The 12,940-nt window shown below is 43.0% G+C and overlaps 1 protein-coding gene across 1 annotated transcript in view; it reads right to left on the bottom strand.

Moving 5' to 3' along the window:
- Positions 1–279: 279 nt before the first annotated feature.
- LOC123316550 overlaps positions 280–12,940 on the bottom strand; it is a 152,686-nt gene continuing 140,025 nt past the window's right edge. Inside the window, exons 3-5 of the mRNA XM_044902678.1 lie at positions 3,598–4,158; positions 2,951–3,381; positions 280–1,601 (exon numbers count right to left, since the gene is read on the bottom strand). Of these exons, the coding sequence (XP_044758613.1) occupies positions 408–1,601; positions 2,951–3,381; positions 3,598–4,158 (2,186 nt within the window). The 3' untranslated portion in view covers positions 280–407. The remainder of the gene's footprint in view (positions 1,602–2,950; positions 3,382–3,597; positions 4,159–12,940) is intronic.

Below are 12,940 nucleotides of genomic sequence, written 5' to 3' on the forward strand. Positions count from 1 at the left end.
GAATTTGTTTGAGCTTGAAGGCAAAACACCACTCAACCCACTTCTGAAGCCAGTTCTTTAATGGTTTTCAGGGTGGATATAAAAATCTTCTACTTACATATCGCTGTTTTTTATTTTCATTATATTTTTTATGTTGTATTAATGATTGACCCAGTGAATATGAAGTCTCAGAAACGTCAGAGCTTGAGCCTACTTGTTTCTAATCTTCTTCATCAAATCTACCTTATCCAGGCATTGAGATAATGATGGGATAATGGGAAGGTAATGGAAACCCAGTAATCATATTATAATAATTTATTTATAAAGTAAATACCTTTATACAGAAAAGATTACATACATAATTTTAATATTCTGTAAATATAATGTACTAAACGCTAGTTTAAGTTTATTGCTTATAATAAAACGGACTAGTTTTGCCTCTCCTCCGGGACAGGAGCTATCAACCTCTGCAGACTCAGATATTCGTTACCCGACCTAGGTCTCAGCGTGCAGCTAGGAGGAGGCGCCTCGCTGGAGCTGTGCGAAGACAAGGAAAGAGTCTCGAAGTAATCGGACATGTCCGACGTCCCGCTACTGGTCGATCCCGAAGGACAGACAGGAACCTCGGCCTCGGCACTGGCAGATTTACCATCAGTCTTGTTGAATTGAAAACTAAGATCCCTGAGGGGATCCGACGACTTGGAACGTCTAGGAAGGGTGGTTGGGCACAGCTGAACTTTACGAGGCAGCTCGAAGACACCTGAATCGTTGGAACTGGACGAGTCCCTGTTGGATTTGCAGGGCACGGAAGAGGATCTCCTGACCGCTATCTGCTGGCTGCACTGGCAGGTGGTTGGCGGCGTGGGCGAAGACATTTCAGGTTCCTCGCATCTACTGGAGGAATCCGCAGAGTTCGATCTCTTTCGTTGTAGGTTGTCCGTGTAGTCTAGTATTTGTTTTCGTTGATAGATGTTCGCTTGGAACATGGAAGACCCAGACGGTTTGTTGGTGCGATCTAAGGCTGGTCCTAAATTCGGATTACTATTAGACAAGACTTTCTCCAAACGCTGCTTGACCGCAGGGGACATTGGGAGGTAGCCCGGGTGTGGCTGAGCGGGTTTGTTGTTGGATGGCTCCATCATGAGGTAGTCCTCTTGAGCGTGTCCGCATTTCTCGCAGAGATCCCTGCATTTGTCCTGGATCTCCTTGGAGTTCTCGTACAGTTGAAGGGTTTGAGCAAATTCCATATTTTCGTAGTTTGTGGCAGCGATCGTTGATTGACTCTTCTCTGGCGGATGTTCGATTGTTTCGTTGGTGGGCGTTAGGTTAGCGTAGTTGGCCGAACTGGCCGTTGGTTGGGTTCGGTGGCATTTCTTGCTCTTGTCTACGGTGGCGTAAAGGGCGTGGACGTCTTCGGTGGCGGTCCAACAGGACATGAGGCGTTGGCATACGCAGGGTCGGTCAGGCTGTTTTTCCTGTTGCCGTTCTGGCTGGCGTTCCGGCTGTTTTCCCGCCTCCGGTTGACGGATGCGGACGATGCAGCCGCATGGTTTCTGTACAGTATCAAATATACATTCCTTGAGCTTTCTTGGGGTATCGTAGTGCTCGTCGCTCTTGGATTCCTGGAACAAGAGAGAAAATGACTGAGAACAATGGTCTTCGCACTTAGTAGAAGACTATATATAGTAGATTTTGAAGGGGATATCGTTGGAAACCGTTAACATCCCTTTTTCAGTTCTAAAAAAAGACGTAGCGCCATGAAAAACATCCTGAATTTGAAGATAACCGCTTTTTTATTCGCTTGTTCATTCATTCATTGCAGAAACTCGTTGCTAAGAATAAATCCACAAAAAGACGATCGGTGCCATCAAATTTATAATTTCTTAGGGCTACTTGCTACTGTAAGCTCTCCTGTGACTGAAGAGACCCAACGGTGACCTACAGATCCTTCCACACTCCGGGCATGGATAGTCACCAACCAGATCTGGCCGCCGCTGTATTCTTCTCGAGTCTCCATTACAACTGTGGACTAAAGACCTCCACTGTGATCTGTCTAAAGCTAGTTATTCCCAGTAATGATTGGCATTAACTGATTTTAGGAATTGGTGCAGTATATCCTTGAACCGCTTATACTGGCCTCCTGGTTTCCGAGCTCCCTCTTTGAATTCGCCATACAGAGCTATTTTGGGGAGTCTTGTGTCTTGCAGCCTGAGAATCTGGCCGCTCCATCTGAGTGGGGCCTTCAATACTTGAGTCTCAATTGTTAAACAGCTCTCGCGCTGCAAGACTTCTGCATTTGGAACTTTGTGGAACCATCTGATGTACATTATTTGTCTTAGATGACGTTGTTGCGTTTGTTCAAGCTGTTTAATATGTCGCCTGTAGGGAGTCCAGCTTTCGCTTCCATAAAAAAGGGTTGGGAGGACGACTGCTCTGTAAACAGCTGTCTTGGTCTTCAGATTGAGGTAGTGATTTCGAAACACTCTGTCCTTTAGCCTCCAGAATGCCCGTGGTGCTGGATTGATACGGTTGTGTATTTCCGTGTTCAGCTTAGCCGTAGTATTTATGAAGCTTCCCAAGTATTCGAACTGCTCGACCTGTTCTAGAGTTTCATCCTCCAGGCTATCTGTTTGAAGGTCTTCTGGCGGACTCACCAGGATTTTGGTTTCGTCAATATTGAGTCCAAGGCCTAGAGCTTTGTATATACCTATGTTTATAGGTGTTCAACATTATTTGAAGATTCTCTGGGCTGCTAGCGATAAGTGCTCAGTCGCCTGCATATTGAAGTTGCGTGATAGCAGGCCTCCATCAAATCTGAAGCTTATTCCAACACCTATGTACCTATAAGCCACGGTAAAAACATTCTATCGACGAGATTTTCAGTACATGAGGGACATACCGTTTCCGCATCTCTCTTTATTGAGTAGTTATGCCGTGCGAGTTCTCGCTCATTGAAAAAATCCATACTCACCACTGGATATGGTATTTTGGGCACGTCGTAGTTATCATAGCTCGGCTGGCTCGGGGCCCCCTTGCACGGGCTGGTACATCCGGGTTTGGGAGGCCTGGCCGGCGGCCTGGTTATCGTCTGACTCCATCCGCTGCTGTCGGAACCGCTGCTGATGGAGTGCCCGTCGCAGGTATGCTCCCAGAAAGGCGTCAGACCCATGGGTACCGTGGCCGTCGAGGATCTGGACAAGGCTCCGAGTTTGCTGATACAGCTCATGCACCTCTCGATGGGGGGCGGACCCCATCCGTCATTCGATATACTATCACCACAGCCGTAGTTACTCTCCAGATCCGTGTATGGCGAATCCGCTCTGGACATCATGGAACCTTCGCTCAAATCTAACACGGCGCGTCCGTCGCTCCGTATCGCCGGTCGACGGGGGCTGTCCATGACTGAAAAAACAAATTCAGAGAGGAGAAGAGACATATAACTAGTGGCTTTGAAAATGCAGGTTCGGAAAATAATCTGAGGAAGATACGACGTCCAAAGACGAAGAAAGAGAGTTCAAATGCTCCAGTTCGAAAGACCTGGAGTAAATTTAAGGCTTCACACTTCAAAAAAGGAAAAGCAATGAAGAAAAACCATAAAAACATCGTAACTGAACTCACCAGACATATTCCTCGACACAGGCCTCCTCCTGGAGTTGTGCAAACTGCCAGTCGCTGCCACCTTCAGCGTGCTCGTGATCTCGTCCCCCTGATCCGTCAACAACACGTGCAACCCCTCCCCCTTGCCGCACCTAGACCCTCCCTCGAAGCAGAACCTTCCCTCCACCACCCCGTACCTCCTGAGGTTGCTGATCAGCCACTGGCCGGATATCCTAGGAGGTACGCCCGTCGTTAAGCAGAACCCTCTCTCTTGGACGTGCAGCCTTGCGGGACCCTGGGGTATCCTGGATTTTGGAGGGGCGGAGGAGATGAGCACCAGGAAGTGAGGACCGTCACCCAGGTGGGAGCTGAGCTTGACCTGCCACTGCATGAGGCGCTCTCTGTTGTCGAAAGCGAGCACCACGACGACATCCTGGCACAATATGGCCACCGTGTGGGATTCTTTGTCTAGGGTAAAGCCGGATTCAAGGCCGAGGAAGTGTTCTAGGGAGAGGGATGCCTTCGTCTGGCCCTGCTTGTAGCGGTCTTTGGAGTCTCTGTACAGTTGGAGGTGGAGGCAATCTGGAATGGAGAAAATTGTAAGGAAATGCTCTTAGGTTTCATAAATCGTGATTAAAAGAAGCTTGAAAGAGTTTAATCCTGAATACAGGATGTTCCAAAGCCAACAGAACCCCTTTTGAATATTATAAAGTTGCAATAATAAACTTCTGAAAATGGTACAAGCGAAAAAGCAACGACTCTTGGGGTAATGGTTCGAAGGCTGTAACTTTCGATAGAAGATCTTCATTTCTCTCAATTCGAAGGAAATGCTACTGTGATAGCGAAAATATAAAAATATCAGCCAAATATTTATACTTTCCAATTGTTTCTTTTCTTCGAAACATACTCGATTTTTTTTTTGGGATAACCTGCAAATTACCGACGAACTTTCAGTGAACACAGATATTTGATCCGATCCAACGCTACAATCAATTTACGAGGGGACAAAATGGCGTACTAACGCGTATGAAATGATTCATTTTCCGCAAGAGGCGAATCCATTGTGCGTTTTGGGTGGTTCAAATACATTTTGTTCCCTATTATTCATTTCTGGATGACAGGTTTCGAGTGTACATATATGAATAATACTGAAGAGGCCCTGGCACGATGATGCATTCACTAATAATTGAATCATTTTGGGGCGACTGTTATGTTGACGTTATTGGGTCAAATTCCAGGCTATATTGAGTTGAATAACGGAATATATTGTTATTTGTTACAGGCCTTTCGATATCGCATCAATCATATCTGGTATTGACGTTTTGATGACGTTTTTTCAATTTTATTATATCAGTGTTCTGAGTTCTAAATGATAATGACTTTTATGCCCGGTTGCACACTTCAAATTTAATTCTGAACCTAACCTGACTATTCAAACATGTCGTAGTTCTAGGTAACTCTCCATAAACTCACCATAAATACTCATTTCAAAGGGAAATCAGGTTTTCTGACTAGAAAACATGAATAAATTCCATACCCTTGACATTTGACGAGCAGTTTATTCTGAACAGTCCGTATAAGCAATTGCTCGGCGTTACTATTCGCTGTATAAGGTTTTTACGATCAAATACATATTGATTCGCTAATCGCCACTATTTGAATTCGACGAATAATGATGCATGGATGATCAAGTTTCCATGCACCGAACCACTGTGTCGGGGTTAAAAAAAAATCATAACGATTTCGCCAAAACGTTATCTGCTCGTTATTAATGTCTATTGGAATTCAATATCGATTGACAATTCGAAATATGTTATATTTCGCACATACGTATGTGACCGAATGCAAATTATACGGTCGTGTATATTTCAAATGTTATTGTTACGACCCATTTATAGCTTTTGCGTTGTAATGAAAATTTTATTTGGACGTTCCCACTACCGCTCCGGAAATGTCAGTAATACGTGGTAATTTATAACTTTATCTGTCGCTGATTGTACGGTTATAAATTCCGGTATATTTTTCGGTGCATTCACATTTCCCGAATTTGAAATTCAGCTTTCTTTCTTTTGCCACTGGCTTATCTGATCCATGAATTACCACCAATTCTGCAGTCTGCAATTTCAATCGTCAAAAAGTAATGAAGAATGTAGAAGAATTAAGACAGTTATTGATAGTGCCTGCATGAATTTATAGAAAGGCAAATCAATCCAAAATATCGTATGTTTATTATGAGGCACTTTCAGTGACTCTAGGTCGTAAACTACGCCCTAGTTGTTTCGTAAAAATGAAACGACAAGTCAACCAGTCGGATCAAAGAGATTTTAACGCACATTAAAGATGGCAATAAACAGGGAAACACTGACAAAGTGCGATTTCTAACAAGGGAATAGAAACAGGAAATAACGTCATAGTGAACACTTGGGCTTTGTTAAAGAAATCGATATCGTTAACGAGCTAGCCGATTCTTAAGATCTTTTCCTATATGAAAGCTGTGAACCGAACAGACGGACACGAGGGACATGTCAATGAGGTTCTTTTCAGCTCTGACGATGGACAGACTCGTAATGAGGATTTTCGAAGGATTAGAAGGAACTGGAGGAGGTTCATGGGGGAATGATGAAGATCAGTCAATCAATCCAGAGGATATTTACTTTGAAGATCCTCAATAGGATATGTGCAGGATAAATCATTATTCTACCAGTCAAAAATACAATATGGCCAACTCATTTGCGTACAGGGTGGCAATTCGAAGATATTTGATACAAAAAAGTAGAAATTTAAAATCAATGAGTTTAACAAAAGGACTGTTCATTTCTGACAGAAGAAATCGTTCGTTTGTTGAAGCCTCGTTTATTTCTAATCTATTTTTCGGACGCATAAATCTACCTACAAATAATGACAAGTAGAGTTGTTCTCGGTTTTCATCTGAATAAATATATCGATTGCTATTAGTAGAAAAAAAATCGATGAAGACATAAAGACGTCCGAAATAGCTTCTATAAATAAGAGAAGCTGAGCAGAACATCAAACGCTTTGTGTTCTTGTCACTCTGACAAGAGTGGTATTAAACGGGTACTGGTGTGAAGTGGGCCTAACACGAGGCAAACATTCCTTTAATTTGTACGAGGAGTGCCAGGACCGGACAACGCAACAATTGACCATTTTCTATTTATAGTACTCGTCATACAAAGACATGACTGATATAAGTCTCTGTATTGTTTTTCAGAAAAACCGTAAAGGATGTATGAAAACCTTGATTTATCCACTATGTTTGACCCTATTTTCTCTACGAAATATCAATTTCCTCCTGTATTTTTGCCTGCATAGCCTGTACATTCAGTTTCAGACTGCGTTGAAACTTTCCCAAGAATAACTCCACACACACGATCGAAATTATCCCCCGTCCTCCTTATTGCGAGATCAAAAGCGACCAGATATCAAACGTCTGCTCCAAAGACCGACGTCGACGTCGTCGACGCCGGGACGGTCCCTCTCTCTTGCCTTTCTATAAAAGTGAAATATACCCCCGGTCCATGGTAATGAAAGAGGTATGAAACTGACATCCAGTTAGATAAATAATAACGATACAAATGGAAAGAAGCCACGAATTTTAACCGCTATTGTTCCAATGAAAAGGCCTCGGGCGATGCGATTGTCCGGGATATATATCGATGCCAGTGGCGTACCAGGAACCCTGTTCGAAATTTTAAATTTAGATATTGGTGTAGAATTTTTTTCATAGTGTTCGAACAATCAGGAAAATACACATAAAACGCTTTTAGAGTTTCATGATACAATATACAGGGTGTTTTGACAGTGATTCTTCTTTTAACAGAGCTCTTTTTGGAGAATAATCTTGCAATTCTAATGATTGTGCTTTTTCTATAATATTATATAGACAGTACCATCTCTTACTTCAACTACTTTTGATATGAATCTTATACTTGATGTTGGTTCATCCTAGACTATTTTCAGGAGGGCAAACTCCCTAGAACAAGATACTATTTGTTTATAATCTTTGAAAACACCTTGTTTATATTGACAACTAACTCAAATACCCATTCAAAGTTTTCATAATCCGCAGTGCCAACCGTGGAAAAAAAAATTACCATAAGAAAAACTAGATGAACCTGTGACACTACACGTCTGTGGATCTTTCAAACAGAGTTGTATTCAGCCAAAGTACCCAAATTTTTCAAATTTCACAGATACTCTTCAATTTTGGAACATCAAATTACTCGAAAATGGCGCATCATACGAGAAAATATGAGGAATACTTTTATTTCGCAAAACGTTCAAATATTCATGAGATAGCGTCCAACGTAGTTTCAAGACTTCTTTGAATTTTTGGTGTTTTTATGGTACGTAACGGTCATAATGAGAAAACTGAAAGACGTGGGTGATATCTTGTGTTCTAAAAAGATTCATCAAACAAATTGAAAACTATATTCCGAGATTTATTTCATTCGATGAAACCGTTTGTGAGATAGAACTAGAAATAATTTTTTTTATCGTATTTCAACAGCCTGTATCTTTTGAACCGTGCCGATTCGGAAAAAATGGTAAAGGAAGAAAGTGGTTCTTTTGACCCCAAGAATCTACTGTTAGAATATTTGTACGAGTCAAAGACTCAACCTGTGACCATGTATACATCGTTGTTCGAATTGTTTTTTTTTTAATTAGTTCATTTCATAATTTCGTCTCTGGGGAGTCAGATATTTCAAAAGGGATGATAATGAACCGTGTTCTCAACATGGAAACAACAGTCAAACGATCCCAGAATTGTCTGCCAGCAGAGTCGATGTTTCCACGTACGCCAGTGACTCAGAATGGAAATGCCGGCCCTTTTGTTCTTTCCCACGTTCAATCTCTCGACCTGACAAAGCTTTTATAATTAAAATTTTCCCTGATTACTACTCGAATTACGAAACACATTGTTCCATCGGGTCGGACACATTTTTTGGCCGTTTTGGGTCGGATACCAACACAAGGACTCCGATTTCAATTGTTGAAAGGGTTTTCCCCTCTTCTGTCTAATTATCGTAAGCGTCTGTTAATTCGTTGTTTCGTTCTCTTTCCTCTACGATCAAACGTTTGATTAACATTTTTATCGCTCTACCGGACAGATCCGAACAATGGAAGATGGAAATAGGATGTTAAATAACTAGATAAATGAAAAATATAAAAAAATAACTCTCGACATGCAACTTAGGGTTGGCTATTCTTCAGTTAGGTTCGAACCTACATGGACAAAGTCACCATAATTCAAAAGTTGACGCCATCTGTTTTTATGAACCCATAATCGAAGAAAAAACCTTATCAGATGCTCAAAATAGCCCCGGTCAAATAATTTATCGATAAAATTCGAGTTTCTTCCCCCAACGACTTCGTCCGTTCCCATTTTTCACCGGTTCCTCTTTATAGTTCGCAAATTTTGAGTTATCGGACCTCGGGTAGCACGAAACCGATAAAATTCTCAGTCTGAGGGCACGTCCCACCCCTATAATTCTCTTAAATTAGAGTTTATTTAAAAAATGAAGTCCCCGACTACGAGGTTCGCATCCAGAAGCCATAAAACCAACACTTAGGAAGCTCGAAATGGCCTTTTTCTTCCTAATCGAAGGCTACCCCTGAACGACGGTGTTTGTTACCGTGGAGATTATCTGATGGTTCGGATTTCGGTAGTGAAAGACGAGCGAATTTTAGGGGTAACTCTCGAATGATTAGAACGCCATACGAGTATAAAACGCGCATTGTTTCTCGAAGAAAAAAACACCCATCCTGTGTTTTTCATCGATTTGCTAAGGTGAGAACACCAAACCTGGTTTTTGTGACATCAATGAGGTTACATTCGTTATAGCTAATTGCATATTTGATTTTATAAAGTGGAGTAACAAATATGTGGTTTCAAATATTGTGAAGGCACCAGAACCTTAGCACGAATTCGGGAAAACAGCCATTCCTAAAGCAATTATCAGCCATAGATCTCATATCATATATTCTAAGATGGTCTGGGACTCCTGACTGAATTCCTCACAGAGCAAGAAGGAGGAAAAGAAAGAAGGCCAGCAGTAGAAGATAATGTGGCAATCTCAGCTCTGATAGGGGCACAATTGATCTTAAGGACGCAATGCCAGCCTCCTTGATAACTACAGTTTACAATCTGTGCCATATTATCTGCGGTTTCTTTGTGCATCAATGCCAGAACCATCTTCATCAGTATACAAACAAATTTCTTAACTGAAGACTCAGGAACAGAAATATACCCATACTAACAAAACATGGTGCAGTTCAACATTTCAAAAACAATAGACATCTCTGCTAAAGTCGAATAGCTATGAACCAGCCAATGATATCAGCGTTTCCAGTATCGTCAGATTTGCGAAAGACCACTCCTTGAAAGTTTGAATCTAAATAGCATTTCTGTAACCAGATAAGGTCTAGATACCCACTACCAGGGACCTCTGCTGACATAAGAGTGCCGTATTACCATAAAGCAACTGGCCAGAGGCAATCGAGTGACGCTACTATGAGTACCAGGGCATTGTGGTGTTGAAGGAAATGAAAAAGCCGATGAACTTGTGAGAAAAGTATCGAGGTTAGAACCTGCTGAACCTGAGCCTTTCTATGGGCTTTGAAAAGACCAATATTAGGCAATGGTCCAACAATGGGAGTTGAACAACAGAATAACCCACTGGAGAAACACTCCTGGACTCACTCAGTCAAAGAAATTCGTAATGATTTCACCGACATATACCAGAAAGCTGTCTCTGAAGCCCTGGGAAGTGAACCATCTATTTCACAGACCGAGACACAGGCTGTTTACGTATGCGCTCAGGAGTGTCTTAAAATGAACCTCAAAGAAGCGCATGTATCACCACAGACAGCCTGGACACGCTGAGGTCCCTGGAATCACACTGCCAGGGATCTTTGCTGACATGGGAGTGCCGTAATACCATAAGGCAACTGGCCAGAGACAACAAAGTGACTTTACTATGGGTACCAGGGCATTGTGGTGTTGAAGGAAATGAAAAAGCCGATTAACTTGCAAAAAGAGCATCAAGGTTAACACCTGCTGGACCTGAGTAGACTTGGAAAATACCAATATGGGGCAGCGGTTCAACAATGGGAGCTGAACAACAGAATAACCCTCTGGAGAAACACTCCTGGATTTACTCAGTCGAAGAAATTCGTGATGATTTCAGCGACCTACACCAGAAAACTGCTGAAGCTGTCACTAGCTGAGCTCCAGGTGTTGGTGGGACTGCTGAGTCAGCAAATGAGATTTGTAGGCTTTTTGGATCAGTAGCAGAAACAGCTGAACACATCGTATGCAAGTGTCCAGAGCTGGCGGACCTAAGAACCACCCATATGAGGAAACCGGTCCTGGATACTCACGAGGTAACTGCAAAAGCTGCTAAGGATGTTGTCGGTGTTATCAACTCCTTGGGTTCCTATGAATGAGTAGGGTAGAGAACAAAAGATCTACATGGTCGCAGTTCTAACCGAGCCACAACGACCCCAGTTTGAATAATAATAATGAAGGTCTAGATTCTTTCTGTGTCAAAAAACTATTGACTTTTCTTCAAAGCCATGGCCAGCGAAAGAAACAGACCATTTTCTCAATGTACTCGACGCTGACCTGGGTATTCTGAACAGCTACACCTCTAACAACCAGCCGAGATGGCTGCTCCACCTCTGTCTCCCGATACACCGAAAGAATTCTCCCTCCTCCGGGGTCCGGAAATTGGAAAGAATGAGGAAATCCCATTCTCTCGTCGAGTACACCGATCTGCCGGCGATGTGCGGTTGTAGCATCGTCGGGACAAGGTGGAGCGACCATGTCCTCGGGGTCGGGAACAACGTCCCGCCTAGTCGTGAAAGCGTTCGATTCGATAGACCTGGGAGCCTAGTTCGGAATAACGATTCTTGTTATCGCATTAAGGCAGACGGGGGACGAGAGTGCAGCTCTCGGAGCAGTTCGACAGAATTGTGTCACAGGGAGGAGTCGATCAGTTATTGCCGAAGGATCGGGAAGGAAAAAAATGCGACAGTTATTCGTGATAGAAGATGGCAAGAGCCATCAGAACTCCAGCTTGTTCTTACACTTCTCATAGCCAATGTCACACGACTAAAGAACTACGTGATTTTTCCTGATGAGTGTTCTTTCAAACGTGTCCTCTCCATGATATTTCAACCTTCCATCGAATCATTTATATAGAGCCTAGAACTGCGACCATTTGGATCTTTCGTTCTGCCACCTTATTCATCTGCTCCTGAGGAGATCGTCAATGGTACTTACAAATCCGATGACGTCCTTAGAAGCTTTTACCTGTGACGATCCAGGACTGGCTTCAATATATGCTCCGTAGGCCTGTCAGTTCTGGACAAGTTCATTTGTGTTCATCCACAGAGCTTGCAGGTCATATCTGCTGACTTCCCCCTACGTTACAAAAGACGTTTGTACCGACAGAGTCCTGTCAGGATCAGAAGCTCAGTTTCAGGAGCTTCTTGGTGTAGATAGGAGAATTTTCTTGCCCATGCAATTCCAGGAGAGTTCCTCCAGGTGCTCCCCTTCCATTGATGTTCTGTATTGGTCTTCGCCAAGCCCACAAAAGAGGAGATAACCTTGCTGCCTTTTCGTAAGTTTCCTTCAATACCACCCTGCCCTAGCATCCATAGGAGAGTCTTCCTCACAAAACCTATGGTTTAGGAAAAATTATTTGCCAGTTTGAATAGTTGTATGTTTCATTCGGAGATCCTACATATTTCCTTCGCACAGATTTTTGTGTGGCACGACTCCATTGACAACGCCCTGAAATATGTCGAATTGCTAGTGCCCCACTGGCAATTCCTCCATCGAACGTTCACGTTTTCGAATTCCGCAGATGTCCCCAGTCGGACGATCTTATCAGCGGTAGATGTAGGTCCTTACGTGCCTCCTTTTAAGGAGGCGGTAGCGTCTCGAAGATTCGAAGGGACAATCGATATAGAGACGAACCTCTGACCCCCACAGCTTCAATCGTGAATGCGGATGCGGGAGATGCGAGCGGGGAGATGATGAAATTTCGGCGAACAAGACCGCTCTCGTGTTTTTCGAGAGATTAGTTTACCCAGAAGGAAATTCTGATCGGGGATGGAAATGCTACACGATCGGAGTGGCGTAGTCTCATTGTGTTCTTGGTCGATGGATTTAAAGAATGAGAAATCACTTAGGTTCCTCTCCGAATGATCGAAATATACAGGGTGTTCACTGAGGACGCTGCAAAAATGCAGGAGGCGATTTCTTGCCCGAAAATATTGGAACCTCAGTAAGAAAACTCTGTTTCCCCGTGAATAGTGTAGAGTACCTAAATTCCTT

Source organism: Coccinella septempunctata, chromosome 7 (assembly GCF_907165205.1).
Source record: "Coccinella septempunctata chromosome 7, icCocSept1.1, whole genome shotgun sequence".
NCBI classification, from domain to species: Eukaryota; Metazoa; Arthropoda; class Insecta; order Coleoptera; family Coccinellidae; genus Coccinella; species Coccinella septempunctata.